General features: G+C 36.0%; 1 protein-coding gene across 1 annotated transcript; it reads right to left on the bottom strand.

The window, feature by feature from the left end:
• Nucleotides 1–680: 680 nt before the first annotated feature.
• On the bottom strand, nucleotides 681–20,824 carry LOC109071602 (UPF0606 protein KIAA1549-like). Its single transcript, XM_042721804.1, has 22 exons — nucleotides 20,433–20,824; nucleotides 19,046–19,272; nucleotides 12,980–14,305; nucleotides 12,285–12,373; nucleotides 12,028–12,202; nucleotides 11,753–11,883; nucleotides 11,434–11,620; nucleotides 11,281–11,340; nucleotides 10,359–10,513; nucleotides 10,101–10,278; nucleotides 9,356–9,540; nucleotides 8,930–9,135; nucleotides 8,332–8,459; nucleotides 8,040–8,054; nucleotides 7,729–7,955; nucleotides 6,828–7,057; nucleotides 6,159–6,300; nucleotides 5,736–6,089; nucleotides 5,606–5,658; nucleotides 5,245–5,372; nucleotides 5,024–5,178; nucleotides 681–4,254 (listed from the first exon to the last, which is right to left on the bottom strand). The coding sequence occupies exons 2-22, from the start codon at nucleotides 19,167–19,169 to the stop codon at nucleotides 4,024–4,026; spliced, it is 4,479 nt and encodes a 1,492-aa protein (XP_042577738.1). The 5' UTR covers nucleotides 19,170–19,272; nucleotides 20,433–20,824; the 3' UTR covers nucleotides 681–4,023.
• Nucleotides 20,825–21,020: the final 196 nt, after the last annotated feature.

Here is a 21,020-nt window from a genome sequence, read left to right on the forward strand (position 1 = left end):
GATTTTATTTTTATTGAAGCCTTATTATCGACCATAACTGAATATTGATCTACTGAGTAAAATATAGATAGATGATAGATAGATAGATAGATAGATAGATAGATAGATAGATAGATAGATAGATAGATAGATAGATAGATAGATAGATAGATAGATAGATAAAACCAATAGCTTCAAATAAATTTGTAATATTAATCTTTTTAGATCTATTCTGCATTGCAGATTATAAGCACTGACACAAAAGAGACATCATTGACGGCACATTGTTTATTATTTAATTTACACAACAATATAGAGACATTAAACATCAAATACTTGGATGCAGTTTGCAGAGACCAAGAGAGAAAGAAATAAGACAGAATGAGAGAAATATACATATCCTGATAGGATCACAAAGATGGTGTAAGCATCTTCAACAAAAAGATGAGAATGTCGTTAGATTTCAGGTAGTTTACATGAAATAAAATGAACTTTCTGTAAGATTTTGTTTACATTCCTATTACATCCTCTATGGCACTGACATAGGGACAAGGGGAGGTATACTATTGCCCACACACACACACACACAAACACACACACACACACACATTCAGTTAATCTCAGAACTTGTATATTGTAATTGCTATAAATGTGATTAAGTTCCGTTCAGTGCTGTAAGGTTTTGATGGTTTCAGACAGTCACACACACACACACACACACACACACACACACACACACACACACACACACACACACACACACACACACTCACACACACACACACGCATACATACATGTTGAGTAGCACCATGTTAATAAAATGACTGTAAATATTACACATATTCTCAACCTAGTCTTTTATGAATGCATACAGTTCACGAAATCAGCAAAATTAAACAAAAAATAAAAAAATAAAATAAAATAAAAATTCCCAGTTGGTCTTTGCACAGCGAGAAAGGGAGTCTACCAATGATGATTGCCTCTTACTGATCAACTGTAGACTACATACTGAATATTTAAATATGGAGAAATGTCCGTTTACATATTAATACTCTTTTTATATGATATATTTTAGTCATAAATATTGATTTTCAAATACTTTCAAAAATATTATTCAGGTTTATAAATGACAAAATACTGAAAATTTCTTCTTCTTTTTTTTTGATGATGATCAGAATGGTTTCTCTGTGCTTTGACCATTGGTTTTTAGTCTCATAAACCATTAAATAGTAGTCTTTCAAAGTAGACTAAATTCTATCAAGCTTGTTTGTATTTTTCAATATTTTTAGACTATTAGCATGCCCATCAAGACATTAGCACACAAAATAAACAAGGAAGAAATAAAGCATAATCCATTACTTCACATGCATCCCGATTCAAGGCCTTCCAGGAGTCTACATGATCGATAGAACAACAGAAAGAACGAAGGAAGGAAAATTATAGATGCAAGAAAAGAGAAATATTAATGTGAGGAAGAAAGAAAAAAAAGAAGAAGAAAGAAACGGGTTTCCACAACTCTTTGTTCCAGGACTTTTCAAGTCATTTGTCATTATTGGATATGCATTTTTAAAATTTTATTGCACTCGCAAAAAGCAATTTAAAGTTAATGAAATATCTTGTAGGACTCTAGAAAATATTATATTAATTACATCAGATTTGATCTTTTAATGAGCATTTTCAAGCTTAAAAACAAATTTTCAATGATATTTCCAGTTGTGGAAATTCAGTATGGAAAAAAAATAAAAATGGAGAAATAAGAAAAAAAAATCTAACCTAAAAAATAAAGAGATTAATAAAAATAGGATAAACAATTAAAACAGAATATTGATCAAGGCCTTTATCCTCAACACATTTCCTTATAGGAATCGTTACAATACCTCTGTGCAAATCTACATGACCAAATACATGAAAATACATTGAAAATGTCTACCGAATTACGAAGCTAAATGAACTATATGCCTCAACAGTGATTTGGTCTTTTTTTTTTTTTAAAGTCCCATAGCAACACTTTCCCCACATCTTTAATACGTAATACTTTCATAACAATAAAAAATAAATACATTCTAATATGCTTAACATATAATCTAACATATAATCAGATTGTGCTCAATGAGTTGATACATCAATATGCAATATATATATATATATATTTGTATATGAACTCACTTTTATCTTTCTTTATATAGTTACTGTATAGTTGTCTCTCTTTTCCACAATAAACTCTTTAACTGATTGACTTCCATCATCATAATGATATGAATGTGCAAAGATGAGAAAATGTGCAAAATTAATATCTGTAAACTGAGAAACTACCTCAGCCATACTTTAAAAGAACTGATTGGACAGCCGACATTCAAATCCCACTTGCAAAAAGAGCTTAAAAGAATAAACACGGGCATCGTGAATGCTTGCTTTGATACCTCTCCTCAGATGCAGACGGGTTGGACAAAATAATATGATGTTATCGGCATGGGAACCATGCTGGTCAGCAGCTGAGGCCGCATGTCAATCATCTCCACATGTGGGCTGACTCAAAAACTCACTTCACTGTTTATGATGCCAGCAAAAACTCTTCTTCCCTCCCCCGCAGAGTCTAGAGTACCCAGAGCTCAAATGTAAGGCAAGACCCGAAGACCGTGACAGATATTAGCTCTGTTCAAAAACCTAGTGAGCTACAGCACTGTCTACAAAGACAGTGTCATGGAACCTAATAAGTGGCTTATTTTAAACTCACTATATAGGCAGCAACACAAACAGACTCGATTTTGCAATTGATTTCAATTGCATGTTGCTAAGCTAGTGGTGTAATACTCTAATTAGTATAGAAATACTCAGAAATGTTGGGTACAAATTTAAAATTTATGTTATTGGATAAATTATTACTTTTTAATCGTAATTTCTCTGGCTCTGTCTAGAGTTTTACATTAGCATTTTGCTAAGCTAACGGTGTGATGTTCTAATAGGGTTAAGTAAAATATATAGTACTTGCAAATCTTGGGTACAATAACACATTTTAAGTTTTTCTGATTGTTATCGAATTAAATATAGTTTATCAAATATAATCAACATTTTTCTTGTCCCATCCAAATTTTGACATTAGCATGTTTCTAAGCTAATGAGATGAGATTCTAATAAGTACAAACCTAAATAAATCTCACACGTTGGTTTTATGAACATTATCGAATTAAATATAAATTTATAATCAACATTTTTCTTGCCCCAGGCAGGGTTTGACATTAGCATGTTGCTAAACTAACAGCATTATATTCAAATAAGTATAAAAATACATAAAACTCACAAATGTTGGGCAAAATAATATATAGTTTTAATGAATATTATTAAATGAAATATAACTTTTTGGTTAAAACATATTTAAGTATCTTTTAAGTGAACATAATTCAGTTGACTAACCTTTGGAACAGATTTCACATCGAGCAGCTCACTAGGTTTTGGAACAGAGCACATTTCCACTTGATATGCCGTCTTGGATAATTGGGAGAACAGGAAAAGGAAAGGTTTTGGGCAGGGATGAATTGTGGTATCGTGGCGGAGCCCAGAAATGATGTTTAGCACCAGAGGAAGTCCAGAGACATGAAGATGACCCATTTGGAGGAAGCACTTTGAGAGCCATGGAACTGAAGGGGAGGGATTTTCACATTAACAACAGTCAGTACGAAGTCTTGAAGGTTCACAGCTCTCAGCATGCAAATTGAGAGTCTGAATATGAGGAAACTTTGTCTATTTTTCTAAACAGTCTGGACATGAGTTTTTTTTTTCTTTGTGAATTATAGGAGAGAGTATTTAAGTTTATTTTCTGCATGTCAGCAGTGGAATTTAAATATGGATGTCTTGGCAATACCAATATGGAAGATTGCGAGTAATTCTTCATATGTAACAGACCAGCCGTACTTGAATTTGAAGATTTTGGTTCAGATTTTGTGTAAAGCAGCTTCTCAGCTATGGAGCTGTGTTGGGATTTGTGAGTTTGTTTATGTGGTACATCGGGAAGTTAACCAGGGCTGGGGTTTTTGGGATGGTCTTTCTCAACTCTGGTAGCTGACAACAGCAGCCTGTTTCTGAGAAAGTCTCTGGAGTTCTTCCCTGATAGCCTTGATGAGAGAGGCAGAGGATTGGGGGGGTGGAGAACGCTCGTCAGGGGCAATGTACCCCGCGCTCGAGGCTTCCAGGTGACCTTGGGATGTTGGGGGATCCTGCAGGGTCGTCCTGGGCATCTGGAACACTGGTGATGAAGAGTACTCTTGGAATGTCAGTATCTGTGAGAAATGGAGAGGGAGAGAGAAATAACAAATAAATACCAACAACTCAGAAAAAAAACAAAACAAAACAAAGATTATGCTTGAACAAACTTAAAGTAAATTATAATAAATATAATAAATTATTTAATAAATAAAATAAATAAAATAAAATGGACACTAAATTTACATTTACATTTTAAATAAAAATTAAATAAATTTCAATTAATTAAATTTAAATATATTCTGTGAGAATCAGAGAGGTAGAAGAAAAAAAGAATGAATACAATTTCAACAATTCAGGAAAAAAAATAAACATACTTAAACACAAACTAAAATTAAATTAAACTAAATATACATTATATATAGATAGGTTTAAAATATAGATATAGATAAATTAAATTAAATTTAAATATACCAAAAATAAAAACAATTGAAAAATAAAACATTTAAATTAATACAAATAAAATAGTTTAAAATTACTTATATTAATATGAATTATTATTTAAAATTAGATAAACATAAATTATTACTTTTTTTATGAATTAACTTAAATAAAAACTTACATAAAATTAAACCAGTTAAATGATGTAATTGCTATCATTAGTTGTCCATTCTCATTATTGCCATTATACTTTATATGACTGATTTTTTCTTTTCAGTACTTTTATCAAATGCAGCTAAACTGAAAAGCTTTGGTAATCCAATTGCACAGTTTTGGGATTTTATAACATCCCATATTTTATGATATACTATTATATACTATTATGAATGTGCATGTTTGATTTACAGCCTCTCGGTTGGATCCTGGTCTGGAAATCTCCTCATCTGAGCGGTACTGGGCCCAGCTTGATCCTGAAGGTCCAGATACACTACGGCCAACTCCAGGATACAGTCCAATCCGACTTGACAAGCCCACTTGTGTCAGCTGATGCAATTGTGCACCTACACAAACAACACTTAAATGATCATAGCACTGAAACCAAACGTTCAAATAGATAAGACCATTACCTGTGCTGCCCCCTACTGGTCGTGGCCGAGAAGACGATGGCATCTCTTCTCCATACTGCCCCCTGCTGGAGTATCCAGGATCTGACTGCATCTCTGCTGACACCACATATCCAGAGCCCTGCGCCTGCCTGTCAAGTTATACAAACAATCTGCTGAGTAAATATTATATCTGCACCTGATGAATATTTAATAGTAGACAAAGTGGGATAATGCAGCATATTTGCTTTTCTGTACTCATACTTGTTATTTGTTGGTTTAACAGGAACATTGTGCTTCATGTTCATGTTTACATGCATTTTTCAACTTCCTCCTGACTTTTCTTACTAGTTTATTCCATAAAACCTCCCAAAATCCACCTCACCTCTGCAGTAAACCTTGAACCGATGTGGGAGACATTCCTAACTCGGCATACCTCTACAAAGCAGAGAGAAACTAAATTAAATTTCACATTACTTGGAATCAGATTCCACCAAATGTCTACAGTCACTCACCGCAGAGAAAGGACTGTGTATAGGGGCTGCTGGGTAAGAAGAGGAGCCCCATTGGCGTGAAGGACGTGAGGATGGGCTGGAGGGTTGACCGGGGCTGATTCCTCCGACACCAGTGACCGCCGTAACGCCAGTGAATGTTAGAGGAGCAGAGCTTCCTTGAGAAGAAGGTGAGACCAGAGCAAACGCGTCATCCAATAAGGAGTGCATCTGTTGCCGGGCTTCTTCTATGGTTGGCTGAGGAGGGACGTAGCTGGGCGGGGCAGGGGCGTGGCCAGACGGCGGCGATCCAGGGTCTAAAAACACCTCATCAGTAGGAGAAGGGCTTCCTGCATCTGGGAGCTGATCTGCATCAGACTACAGTAAGAGGAGTGGTGAGTTTGTGTTTCTTAGTTGAGTGAAGGCATGTGCATGTGTGTGTCCTACCACATAGGCCACGTTGTTGACCCCGGGGTACTTCCTGTACGTAGCATCTCCTTCGGAAATCAGCCGATCTTTGTCTCTCAGACTTCCGCTTCCACTCAAATTCTGTCTTTGTCTGTGTCTGGGAGAGCGTCTTCCTTTGGAACTGCAATTCACAAACAAATTTCATTCACTTTCCTGGATAGCAAACTCTAGTTCTGTCATGACAACTCTCAGAGGGATTGGCATGGTCATGTACATGAAAATGTTAATGTGTTTGGTCTTGGTGGAATAGATCTGCTAATGTTGCAGTAGAGCAAGTATAAAGACTTACGACTGCCAATACATCCAGAACATGCTGCTGTGAGCATGTAAGAAATACTGCTGCTGCAAATATAATGTACATGAAATAACCCCCATAGCATACAAGAATCACCCTGTAGCAGATCTATACAGGTGGAGCTGGGGAAGGTGAAGGGTCTCTGAAGCACGCTGCAACTGCTTCAGCAAGCACTAGTCATATTTGAATGTTGAGCAGCAAGCTCATTGGCTGTCGATACAGGAGAGAGCCAATCAGCTGGGCCATTTAATAATGATGTAATTAGGTCAGATTGAATTAGTCCTATCGGACTGCGCCATCTAGAGTTTCATGCCAGAACTCTGTGTATGTGTTGCAGATGGTATTATCCTGACCTTTTGCGTGGCTCTCTGTACGATGAAGGTGTGTGTTCTTCAGGATGCAGGATCTTGTGTATCTGTTCCTGAGCTTGTTGATACACTCGCTGCTGTTCGGAGCTGTCGCAGAACGCTGCCATGATGTCCTCCATGGAGGGGAACTCGTAGTGGCCCTTTCTCTTCGCACGCAGGCGGATCTTATTGCGATGGTGTTCGATCTCGGATTTATGCCTTAAGGCCACTTGGATCTGCGTCAGAATGAGTTACGAATGTTTTCTTATAGATGACATATTTGCTGAATATTCTGTTTTTGATACATGAATTATTAAATCAGGAATTACAAGAGAAAGGAAAGGAAATATGTGCTTGATGTTTAAGATAAATACAAGTATAAACAGGATAGACATGTTTTAGAGTGTACACATTTTAATAAATAAATAAACATGAATAAATAAAAACAATATTATTACTTCATTAATTAATAAATATAAACATTAAGCTCCCCCCCAAAAAAGAATAAATAATTAATAAAATACCAACAATTCAGAAAAAACAACTTATAATTAAATTAATTATATATATATATATATATATATATATATATATATATATATATATATATATATATATATATAATGCAATATCTACATTTTAGTTATTAAAAATAGTCAATTAATTAAAAAAGTAAATTACATTTATATAAATCATTCTAAAATTCAATGACCAAATAACATAAATTATTTGAATTAACTTTAACCACAATGCTTTGGCAATTCAAAATAGTATATTTTAAATGTTATAGGAAAAAATAGCTTAGTATATATATGTTTAGTATAATATATAAATAAATGCCACATCTGTGTCTAAGGTGTGAGCCTGTCATTTTTAAGAACATGTATACAAAGAGGAGTCTGCTAACCTCACTGTTGACCTTTGTTCCGTCAGGCATGTTGTCTGTCAGGTTGGGACTCAGGGCCTGGTTATGTGGATGTGAGGGAGGGCTTGGCATGGGCTGCATGGCGATGAGCTGTATCTTATTGGAGACTCTGCGCGTTCCATCTGATGAACCTCGAGAGAGGCGGTCCACATGCTCAAATATGGACGACGAGGACAACTGCTCATCCACACTACTTCCAGCTTGAGCACCTGAACATCAAGGCCAGATGTCAAAGGTCATTCATTTGTAACTAACAATATATGAATGCAACATCAATGGGCAAAGACACTTACCAAGTTTGTTTTTTGCTGATGAACCAATAGAATAAGAGAAGGAGAGAAAGAGATACAATTTGTTAAATAACAATAATTGTAATAATAATTAATTACTATTTTAATAATAATAGTAATTTAAATTTTACAATAACAATTATACATTTGATTTTTTTTCACAATACAAATCATTATAAAGCAACTTTATATTATACATTTAATTATTAATAGTTAATATATAGTATAATAATCTAGTAAATTAATATATTGTATAACACATTATACTAGAATTAGTGTTTTTGTTGTATAATACAATGCTTGCTCTTGCGATGTTGAGGTTTGCTGTCACTTGGCGTCACAGCAGGTCTGGTGCTTTCCTCTGCTGATTCTCTACCGCTGGAGGCTTCACTTCCTAACGAATCTCCATCAGATGGAGACAACCTGAAAAAAAATTTAAATAGTAGTAAATAGCAGTATTTAAAAAATAAAACAAAAATAAATATAAATGACACAAAGCTAAAAAACAAACAAAAAAAACTAACAAAAAAAAAGTGTGAGTTAAAAAAATCATATAAACCAGTGTTTTTATTGTTAACTAAAAATAAAGGCTGAAATAAATATGAAAATAAAGATGAAAACGAATGCCTTGTCTTGACAACTGATATCAACTGAAATTAAGCTAAAGCCTTTATAATTGATACATTTTAATAAAAAATGCAACTGAAATAAAAATAAACGAAATAGCAATAGCAGAAATTAATAAAAATGACATATAATAAAATTAGCAAAAATTAAACAGTTAAACTGAAAATATAAAAATAAACGCTACACAAACTATAGTATATCAATAATACTAAAATTACACTGATATAAACAGAATCTGCTCACACACAATCCAGACCGTTTCTTACCTGCCTCTTCTCCGTGCTGCACGGGATGCTTTTGTAGAAGAGCTCTTTGATTTAGGAGTGTTCAATTCTCCGCCCTCTGAGGGCGTGGCCTCTTTAACAGGTGGCGGCAAAGGGGCGGGTTCTTGGATTATCATGATGTCATCCTTACTATGCTGCCCCAGGTGTAGTTTAGCAAAATCAAAGCCTTTAACACTGGGAGGCTGCAACTACAATGACAAACACATGAATGGACAGTAAATATGACACAACAAGCTAAACTGACTGTTGCAATGCAGCTCATTTTTCCATAAAAGCCCTTGACATGGGTGAGTAAAAATGAGCACTGTCACTTCACATGGAGTGTCTATGAGTGGGCAATACTCACACACACACACACACACACACACACACACACACACACACACACACACACACAGTGACCCTGACCTTCTGTCTCTGCTGGATGGTGCTCATGGCGTCTGGCTGAAACTCAAGTTTTTCAGAGCGGCACAGTTTCCAGTAGAGGATGATGATGATGAGGATGACCACAAGAACTGGGACCACAACTCCTACAATCAGCCACACGTTACTGGGCTGAGTCTCAGAGGGCGGCAGGGCAAGCTTCTCCACCGCTAAAACAGAGTATTATGATATTTGGCACCAAAAATCATATATTTGCTTTATTAAAAAGTGTCTTAAAAAAAGCTTTTTAAGGCTGTGACATATCAAGTCTATATATTTTATAAAGATGTCTGGAATGAAGATAGTGAAGACCAACTGATCAACATGATTCATATAAAAATGGAAAGCAAGTGGCAGTAGCTACAGTAGCTACATTTATTTATTTAACTTTTTTTAACATTTACAAAATGTTATTATTAAAGACCCAATAACTTTGAACGGACATTCCATTAATGCTACAGGAAAAATGTTTGTTCATTACTTTACGTTAGCCCAAGTTCTGAGAATGTTCCCTGTTAGCTGGGGTCATAAGATGAATATAGACTACTGCCACTTGTTATTTCCTCTCAAGCAGGCACAGAATGCACATTCTAATTGTCCATTGGCTGTAGTCTTTGTGGTGTGTTCAAGTGCAAATTTTTGGCAGATGAAGGTGACAAAACAGTAGCCGCTAATTCTTAGACATTGGTTTAGTTTGTCACAGCCTTTTGTTGATACAACTTTGACTCACGTGTGGCCAGAATTCCATGTACTTTGTAGCCCAGTATGATGGCGGCTCTCTGCAGGTTCAGTCTGTTGAGCATGGCTGCAGTGGCCTGGGCTGGCAGCCTCTCACCTGACCCCGCTTCCACAAAATACACCAGCTCCAGCGGGTAGTCCGGGCCATCCAGACGGGACGTCCGCACGATCTGAAGCACACCAGGGTTCGTGCTTATGTGATGTGTGGAAAAGACAAACAAACTGTGTACACTAATGTGTTTGAATGTACCTGTACACTGTTGTTGCCAATACTAGTAGCTCTTCTCCATCGTCGACTGCTAACCCCGATCCCAAGTCCCTCTCCAACCAGCAGTGCTATTCGCCTCTCCATTTTGGCCTGGAAGGTCCTCTCGTTCACACGCTGGTCCAACACACCCAATAACACTAGAACAAATGCACAAATCCACAAAAATTGAAGTAGCATCAGAAACATGCATGAAGTACTAAATTATAATATTCATAAATTACAGACTATTATAAACCCACCTGCCATCTTTTAGTAAAATAAACATTTATAAGTGCCTGTACCATTAATAGCCTCGTTATGAGAATATGAATTTAATATAAGATGTGAATAAATCAAATACAAAAATGAATTAGAATTATAAATTAAAGAAAAATGAATTACAATCATATTTATCTCACATAAGAACTTACCTCAAAAATAACATTGTGTTTTTAATATTTAAAACCTATGGTACTTATGGAACTAATTATTTTAGCCAAGTGAGAGCTACTTTATAATTATTTGATTATTACAATTATAGGTTAAATCCTTTGGAATAGATCAAAAATAAATAAAAAAAGTATTAATCTAGCTATTTTATTATATTTTATTATGAGTAAACATTCATAATACAATATATTATTGTATTATATGCATTGTTAAAGTTTTTCAACTATAGTTCAACAATAGATTCAATAACAATAACTCACAGCCAAGATATAATGCTAACTTTTACCCAACAATGTAGACATCCAATACATTTGATATTTTACTTGAAATATAAAAATATGCATTATTTCAGTATATATTATATTACTATATATAATAATATTAATTCATATTGTATAATTAATCATTTTATATTGACTGTTTTAATATACATTGCTTTGGATTCTAAGGATTAATTTGGAACACACTCACATACCTGTCTTCACCCAGGATGTGCGTAACAGGTGGGACACATTCAGTTCAGGATAATGAAAAGCTGGAAGACAAGAATTGAGATAAAAAGAGTGATAAATTAATAAAGTTTATGAGAAATTAAGACAAAGAGCCTGTGTGTGTATTTGTGACTCACGCTCAGCGATCTGCAGTGTAGGAAACCCAAGGTAGAAGCTGAACTCCACAGCGCTGAGCTGCCTCATGTGACCACTCACATCTGACCCTGTTAGGAAGCCTTGAGAATCACGCACAGCAAAAGTGATGTCCACCGGTGCCTTCTGCTGCCGCTGACCCTTAGGAAGGCTACTAGTGATATTCACAATCTAGACACGCAATCATACAGAATTATCAAGACTATTTAAGTGTATGTAATACACAGAATCATTGTTAACAAGCTTTTCATGGAAAAACAGTGGCATGTAAAGTGTGTAAAAAATTTTGGATTAATAACATACATGAACTGTGAAATTTCCATTTTCTTGTGAGCGTTTGCGTACTTCCGTGTACGCCATGAGTAGCCCCTTCTCTACACGCTCGCTGAAGCTACACAAACGCACATCCACATGACTTGGTACAAACTGCAGCACTGCAAGACAAATTAACTAATGTCACAATCATATATTACATATTTAAATAAAACGTATATTATTTATTTTTAAATTATTTCTCAGTTTTTAGAGTTTGACACACGCGAGCGTGCTATTCACCAGTTATACTCGGACTCTCTCACCTGTGTGGACCTGATGTTTGTAATCAGGCACTGCATATATAGTTGTGACGGACAGAATGGAAGAAGAGGAAGTGCTGTGCACTGATTGGCGGAGAGCATTAATAACAGAGATAGCAGTGTACACCAGTGGACCGGAAACTGCCCGGAAGATGAAATTGGGCGGGGCTTTGAGGACCTGGATGGATAGCACAGATAGACATCAGTGATGCTAGAAATAAATAGCTGGCGTGTGACCTGTTGTGATCTGACACACTCACCTGGAGCTCCACCGAACGGTTGAACTCTCGTCGAAGGATCTCTCGCACATGAGCTTTGGCAAACGCAACCGATGACCCACTAGGCATGCCTGCAAGAATCAGACAAGAAGGTTGTATGAGATGATAACAAATTAATGTAATTAAAATGTATAATAAAAAAATGTAAATATATAATTAAATAATTAATAATAAAAATGACAGAGTAATTAAATAATAACCTTTTTTAACTTTCTAAAGAATTAAGTTATTAGTGTTTTTTAAAAGACTACCTAAATGTTAAACGAGGAAATTAATGTGTGCAATGATAGATAGATAGATAGATAGATAGATAGATAGATAGATAGATAGATAGATAGATAGATAGATAGATAGATCATGAGAAATAAATATATTAAATTAATTGTTTTAAAATCTACAAGAGACTTTAACCATCACAACATGTTAAAGATGGCATTTAACACTGTTAAATATAAATCATAAAAAAATTAAATCATGTTATTAGTGGTTTTAAAAAATTTACTATATGTAAAAATAAAGAAAATTAATGTGCACAATAATAATAATATGATAAATTAACAATGTAAAAAAAAATAATGTGCACAATAATAATAACAAATAATATGATAAACTAAAAAAAATCTCTAATATTGGCTAATAACCAGTATGATACTGATATATTGTGTAAATTGTCTTACCCACTCTGACTAGGTACATGTCCGGTTTGGTGATATTGCAGACGTACTGTCGGGGTGCAATGGACAGAGTAATTCTGGGGGTTGTAGGCGGTGGGCTTTTGGTGGAGAGGCTGGTGGTGCTCATGGTAGCCTTGGTTGTAGTTGTAGTTCTGGTGGTGGTTTTGATGGTGGTCATACGGGGTTTGGTAGCAGGGGGCTTCAGCGTAACAGCTTGTATTACTGGACCCTCTAAGGTGCCGGGTGGAGGCAGGGCGGTTGGCACTGGTGGTCGGGTTTTGCCCACATGGGACGTGGGTATGGAAGGAACACCCTTATCTGGGCCTTCAGGAGGCCGTTGGGTCTCGGTGGTTGATGGAATGGGAGGCTTTGTTGGTTTTTGAGGTGGAGTTGGGGTTACTGATGGAATAGGTTGAGGAGTTTTCCGATCAATTTCGCTTGGGATTTTTCCCAAAGTTGCAGTGGGAGTGTGGGTGAGTCCCACAGTGTGCGTAGGGTTAATATGAGGGTGCGTCCTATTCCTCACAATACTAGCATTCTCTTTGGCTTGCAATGTGTTGTAGTATTCCAAACTGTTCATATCAGGAAGCAGCATTTCAGTTGGCTCAATGGGAAAAAGCTCCGCCCAATCGAAATCCAAATCATCGTCCATATCGCTCGCATGGGCGGAGTCAGGAGCCAATGGGAGGCGGGGATCGGTAGGAAGGGCCGTCCTTAAGTTAGTCCCATATTTTACAGTCACGCTGGGCTGGAGGTCTCTTGACGAGAGGGGCAGGACGGGGCGAGAGGGGAAAGCTGTGTTGTAGCTGACCGTGGCATCATCTTCCGTATCATACAGATCGTATCCATGCGTAGGAAGGGTGGTGACGAGAGAGAACTCCTCCCCTTCCGATCCCATGAAAGTAAGAGTTTCAAGGTAGTCTCCGGAGCCCCAGTCCACCTCCGCGGAGTGGACAGGATACTGGTCTTCGGGGGGCACCAGGGTTGGGGGGGCTGGTGTCGACGGTCTATTGTCATGGAGGGGAGGCATCTGGCTGGGTGTTAGAAGGTCTGGGGGTCGTAATAGCAGGTGGATGCCCTGGGCCCCGTCACCTAAGTTACCCGACCCTTCGGAACCAAGGGACGCGTTGGGATCTATGCTGGAGGCACTGTCATGGTGTCCAGGGGACGAGGGATGTTTGGCACCTGGAGGCGTATAAGCCGGACGCCTGGTTCTTTCAGATCGATGAGAAGATGATGATGATGATGATGAAGATAAGGCAGGAGGTGAATGTGTTCTTGTAGGAAGCTGATTGAGGCTCCTTCTGGACATGTTGGATGGGAGCTCCACTTAGGAATGGAAAAAAAAAAAAACCTTGAGTGTGCTGCAGGATGGCACAAAATCAAACCACAAGAAATTCAATATTTGCAAACAGCAGAAGGACAGATTGTGAATACACCTCATCCAAATCTTTCATAACACACAGTACAGCAGAAAGCCCAGATTTTTACCCAAGATGTACCCAAGTCATATTTAACAACATCTCTATGGGAACTGGTTCTGTGGACGAGTATTAAACTTTTGATCAAAAACCATTTATCTAAATCAATCCAAAAATTAATCTAAATCAGTCAATCAAAATCTACATGATGTGAACTGGTTCCCTAAGCAAAAACATAACGTACAGCTCTATTTAGTATAATGCAAAGAAAAAAAGAAAAAATATAATAATAAAATCGAAATATTTATTTTAATATGCTAAAACTATTACTACTACTATAATAATTATTATTATAAAAATATAAATATATGGATTAAAAAAACACCTTTAGAATATTTCATCATATTTATGCAAATAATGTGATATTGCCCTCAAAAAGCTTATTATATTATATTATATTTAGATTAGATTATTTGAATGTATGAGGTTAAAATAATATAAATTTTAAGGCTAAAAGTTAATAACGTTGAATATATTATACAAATATACTATATGAACATAGTATATGTCTGTAACAAACTGAGTTATTCCTAACAAACAGTAACAACTGTTGTTATTGTTAACTAAAACTATTAAAAATCAGTTTCGATAAATTAATTAAAGCTGAAATAAAATTAAATATATTAGATGAAAAACTTACTACCTTGGCAACTAACTGAGATGAAGTTTAAGTTAAAGCTAAGTTATTTAAAAATAAAATACCAAAAATTATTAAAGATATATAAAAATACAAAACAAAAATAAAAAAATGAGAAAAGCACATCACATAAAAACAAACTAAAATTAAAAAGAAAACTGAAAATTTAAAATAAAAGCTAATTCAAAATATGAATAAATGTCATAATAGCCTATAACAATACCTGCACTGGTAACAATTAATATACAGTAACCACATAGAAATCAACCATTAAAAAAAAAAAATCTGAATATTAGCACACACATCGCCCTCTGGTGGTCAGTGTCTATAGAGGTTGCAGATCTGAAAGTCTGAAATTCTTGAAAGTGCACAAAACAATCATTTCCATTTTCAGACACAAATAAAAAAAAAATCATCTTCCTATTACGGTTTTGCATGGACAGATATAACAGCCTAACTAAAACTCATATCATAAGTCTTACTATAACAGTAAATGTGACCTGGTTGACTCTTAAAATGACTGTTTTTTTATTTCAGTGAGCCATTTGGTACTGAAGCTGGCTATAATAGCTGCCCTTTTATTAATGTGACTGTGATTCATCGACATTGTGGGCCGCTGAGGATAGAACAGAGGGTTTGTGGGTAATAAGGCTGATTGAATGGCACACTGTGGGGAAGCAGGGGAGTACAGCGCAGCTGAGCGACATTAGTAGGCCAGTGTGTCATACTAGCTGAGGACACAGAGAGAAAGAGGAAGTCAACATCACTGTACATATGCAAAATATGGACTTTTACTCCATCACTATAAACTGAGGTCGAACAGCTTCAAACTTCATGGTATCACACATAGACATGCCCTGTCATGTTTCCTCAGGCCAGATATCAAGTTGCTCATCTTGTTAAAAACACTTTTCAAAAATAGCAATCCATCTGTTTAGTGAGTCACAATGACACTAACTGCTCGAATGAAATAAATATTTCTGGAGCTGTGTGCCAATCATTAGATATCAAATGTTTTTAGCTAATACAGTATGTGTTTCAGTATGCCCAATTTATTTCTATCTCAGAAGTATTTATGACACATATGTACGCTAAAAAGTAAAACTGTTAATTCCAAAGATTGGTACCTAATATACATGTGGAAATTGGCTGAAGTTTATTATCTCTGGACCAAAAATAACAGGCTCCTTGTTACAATGCTATCTGCTTCATCAAGTATCTGGCTAATAATTTATACCTGAACAATGACACTGACAAGACCCAAAAAGACACAGTAAAGATTTAAATCAGGAGAATAACTATTTTGACCATAACTATTAGAAGTGTTGGGGAAAGTTACTTTTAAAAGTAATGCATTACAATATTGGGTTACTCCAATAAAAGTAACTAATTGAGTTACTTAGTTACATTTTACGGAAAGTAATGCATTACGTTACTTTTGTGCTACTTTTTGTCACCTTGGCCGGGATTGCTTATTTATTTTTAAAAAACAAGAAATCCAAAAGTTACTTGAATTTCACTAAAAATCAACTAAAATATCCTATCTATGAAGACTGTAATGTGTGTTAAACGATATTTGGTTTGGGGAACGACATATGAAATAACTTCAGTAATAAACCTCAAAACCGTACATTATCCTATCTATGAAGACTGTAATGTGTGTTAAACCTCGAGATGAACCACTCTGGGGAACGACATATGAAATAACTTCAGTAATTAACTTTAGACTCAGTTAATTGTCAGAGCATCCCGACGGAGAACACAACTTCACACAGGGGGAAAGCAAGACCCTGTCACACACACACACACATACACACACATAAACACACACACTAGTCCTATGAATGGCTCTGTGGCGTGGTAAGGCAAGGTGTTTCCATGGTGATGCTGCGTGATGCGTGTGTGTTGCAGGAGTATGTCGCACGCCGACCGCTTCATCAGTATGCTACAGAGCACACCGGCATTTCTCACACCGACAGAATGAGCTCACGCAGGCATGTTCACACGTACGCTGATTCCACTGACACAGATTCCCAGGCATAAAGGAGAAAACAGAGGAGAAACCGCGTCTATGAATAGCAGCGCATTATTATAGACCCAAGTCCACTTAGCTTTGATGTTCCTAAATCCAATCATCAATGCTGACCATCAGACACCGCAGAGCCACAGAAAGAGAAAGATTATGTGTGTGAGAGAGAATCCACTCCTCAATGCAAGATCAATGGCTTTAATGGGGGCTTGTTGCATCATATATGACACATTTCCATCACAGCCGTGGGCTCGTCGTGGTGTGTGACTCCTAATGAACCCCCTTCCTTTCCGACCGCGTGTGTGTGTATCTGATGAAGTGGGTATGCATTTGAAAGTTGCATCTTCCCTTTCAGAGAGCGTTGAGACACTCTCATCCATCTGTCTGGGATGCGCGCTTGCGTGTGTGTGTGGGTATGTGTTTATCTTACAGTGATGTGTAACCAGTGTAAACACACTCACGGTAATCAGCCTGATGTCTGCAGTTACTGAGTGACTATCTTAAAAACAAAGCGTCCAAAAGGGAGTTTTCTGTCTTAGAAGAACCATTTTGGGTTCTTAAAAGAACCTTTCAGTGAACGGCTCTTAACAGAAGCATTTTTCCCCTTTGTAAAGAACATTTTAAAGCATTGTTTCTTGAACAGGGGTTTGTAAGTTGATAAAAAGCTAAATGTAAAATCCATATTTTAGTAATTATTAATATTTTAGTATTTATATAATACAATATTAAATAATATTTTTATTAATATTTGAAATTAATATGGGTCTAAAAATGGGGGGCTTAATGGCTTAGACATTATCTTTAACAGGTCTTTGTCAAAATACAATTTTAATAAAAATATATTAAAATAAATAAATGGGGCTGTGTGATTATTAGCTAATTGCAATACTGAAATCAAAGGCTGCATTTTATTTTAATAACATTAGAATATTAAAAATTTATTAAAAAACCCTATAGTCACATTTCATTATTATAATTATCAAGTATTCAGTTTTGATTTTACAGTAAAATTGTAATTTACAACTGTAATATTTTTCTGTCTTTATTTTTTATGAGTTGAAATACTATTATTACTACTACTACTAATAATAATAATAATTATTATTATTATTGACATTATTGAGAACAGTGATTGAACATGTGAATGTGTTGTTAAATTATTTAAATATGAACTATTAACTAATTATCAAAAGTCTGTGATTTAATGAAAAGGTTTATGATTACAAAAAGAAAAAATCTGCCTATGGGATAAGAAAAATACAATTGCTTTCCTTTGAATTAAGTAGATTTTTCTTACCCCATTGGCAGATATTTTAGTTATTTAAACTCACTTAATTTTGATATTTTTTTCAGAAAACAAGTCTTATTAACTGCCATTTTGCTTCTTAAATAATATCTATATATCTACTGTATATCTATATCTATATATATAGATATAGATATATACAGCTGATTTACAGAACCTTTTTTTCTTTTTAAAGAAGCTTTTATGCAACAGAAAGGTTCTATGGATGGTAAAGGTCCTTCATAAGTGGCAAGCAAGAACTAAGCTGACCATTTCTAATCTGTATAGTCAGCACGTCACTTTAAGGTAATTTCATTTTAAGAATTCACTCTGTGGGTAGATATGTGCTTTCTTCAATGCAGAATCTGTCTCACACACATCTCAATACAATTCACTGTGAATCCCATTCATTCTTCTCCTCTAACTGCGACACACGTCATTCACACAAAGAAAGAACCACTCAAACATACACCCACCGTTCCTCTGACGTTCAAATTGTCTGTGATGAAAAAGACTTGCTTTCTATGATACTGATTCACAACAGGTCCACAGAAACTAAAGGAATTTGACGGAAGTGACAAAAAAGCAAAAGTACCAGCCTAAAGCCAAACTTTTAGTGCTCTCTGTGATGAGATACCTGCAACGGGTGTGCCAGACGTGGCCATGAAGCCCACCCACATCGCAGCCGCAAGCAGAAGCACACAACATCCGAGCAGTCGCCACGGGCTCCTCAGTACCATCCTTGAACCAGAGCTCTCCATTTTTGTATGTTTCTTATTCAAGACAGGCCATCTGACCCTGATAAAATGTCCCCTGGATAGCCACAGGTCTTCCCGCTTGGTATCCTTCCTTTTCTATACGTTGCTGTGAGAAGAAGAAACACATAATCTGTTAGACAGTAAAGCTGAATTTCACATTGCATGGTTTTCTAGGATGTATATATATATACATACATATATATATATATATATATATATATATATATATATATATATATATATATATATATATATATTATATATATATATGTTGGTTTTAGTTTCTAATACTGACATATATCAGTCTGATATACTGTGTATATATTATCTTGGTAAATAATATGTTGTATAGGCCTATACTGTTTATTTTATATTTTGCAGTCTTCCTACAGAGAAGAAGATTCGAGAGCAAATGGCTGAAGATGTTTCTCCAGACGTTAGAAATGCCTTAAACGGTGTCCAGTTGGTCAAGATCCCAAAGTCTGCAATCAAAGGTCTGTGATTTCAAAATGAACTTGGAACTTTTTAAAATAATATATATTTTTAGATCTTCCAATGTCAAATTAATTACTTTTCATGATTATGCAAATTATTTTTTGTTTAAATTTGTATTTTAGCTTTTTTTTCTCAATCAAATGTTTTATTGCTATCTAAACTCATATGACAAATATCATTCAAAGCAAAGTTTGGGAATTATGACCGGCTCTATCTATCTATCCATCTATCTGTCTATCTATCTGTCTGTCTATCTATCTATCTATCTATCTATCTATCTATCTATTTAAAATGGTGAAAAAATTGCTAGTAAATCAGAGCAAAAATTAATAACCATTTTTATAGTCTGTCTATCTATCTATCTATCACGCATGCATCATCCAGCATGTATATTTTCATGTATTTCAATGCCGTGCAAACCTATAACGCCATAAAGTCACAGTACCACACTGTCTGGATGTAGGTTATAACGACAGATCATCGGTGCGCGCGGCCCAAGGCTCCCGTGAGGTTAATATCGCGCGCATCTTATCAGACAGGTACAGCTATAGATCTAAAGCAGATAAATAGCGGTACAGATGGAAAAGGGCGGGTGTAGGAACAGACTGAGCGCATGCACTGGGTCAAAGATGGAAAAACAGCATCTTCCGACGCGCATACCGGCAGGATCTCCCCAAACCCAGATCATATGATGACACATATTCACGGTATTTTTAAATGGGCATCGACATTCAAGGATACAGTAGCCTACATCGGAGTCATTTTCGTTACCTGTCATGTTGAGATGCATGATGACAGAACGGCCATACATAGAGAATATCGATGCTATCAATGCAAGGGATCAAATCAGATGAAACATATCATATATTTATGCTGACAGCTCCTCATATAGATGGTATCCAGCTCGCTGCTCGTGCGTGGTTCATTTCCCGGTATCCGGTGTAGATCTAATTGCAAAGAAACGGTTCTTGCTTTTCCTATGCACGGCCCATTTCCCAAGATCCCATCCCCTTCCAAACACGCTGGACAAACTGCACCGCTTAAATAAATACGTGAGCCGCTTCTAAAAGATACTGTTGGTAGCGCACGTCTTCGGCATAAAACACTCCACAGAGGAGAAATACGCCTTATCGATATCTGCGGCAGTCGGCAAAGACCGCCCCTTGGATTTATTCATAAGAAACGTAAAGAATAATGGAGACACTGTCATTGGCTATCAGCAGAATCCTTCAGTAACCCTCACACGACTCATACGCTCATCTTATTTGATTTTATATATTATTTTATTTATTTATTTTTACTTTTGGAAGGGTCATAAATTATGTTTCGGGGCGCGCTTCGATGTTCTGTTGGCGCCTC

This window comes from Cyprinus carpio, chromosome B4 (assembly GCF_018340385.1).
Source record: "Cyprinus carpio isolate SPL01 chromosome B4, ASM1834038v1, whole genome shotgun sequence".
NCBI lineage: Eukaryota > Metazoa > Chordata > Actinopteri > Cypriniformes > Cyprinidae > Cyprinus > Cyprinus carpio.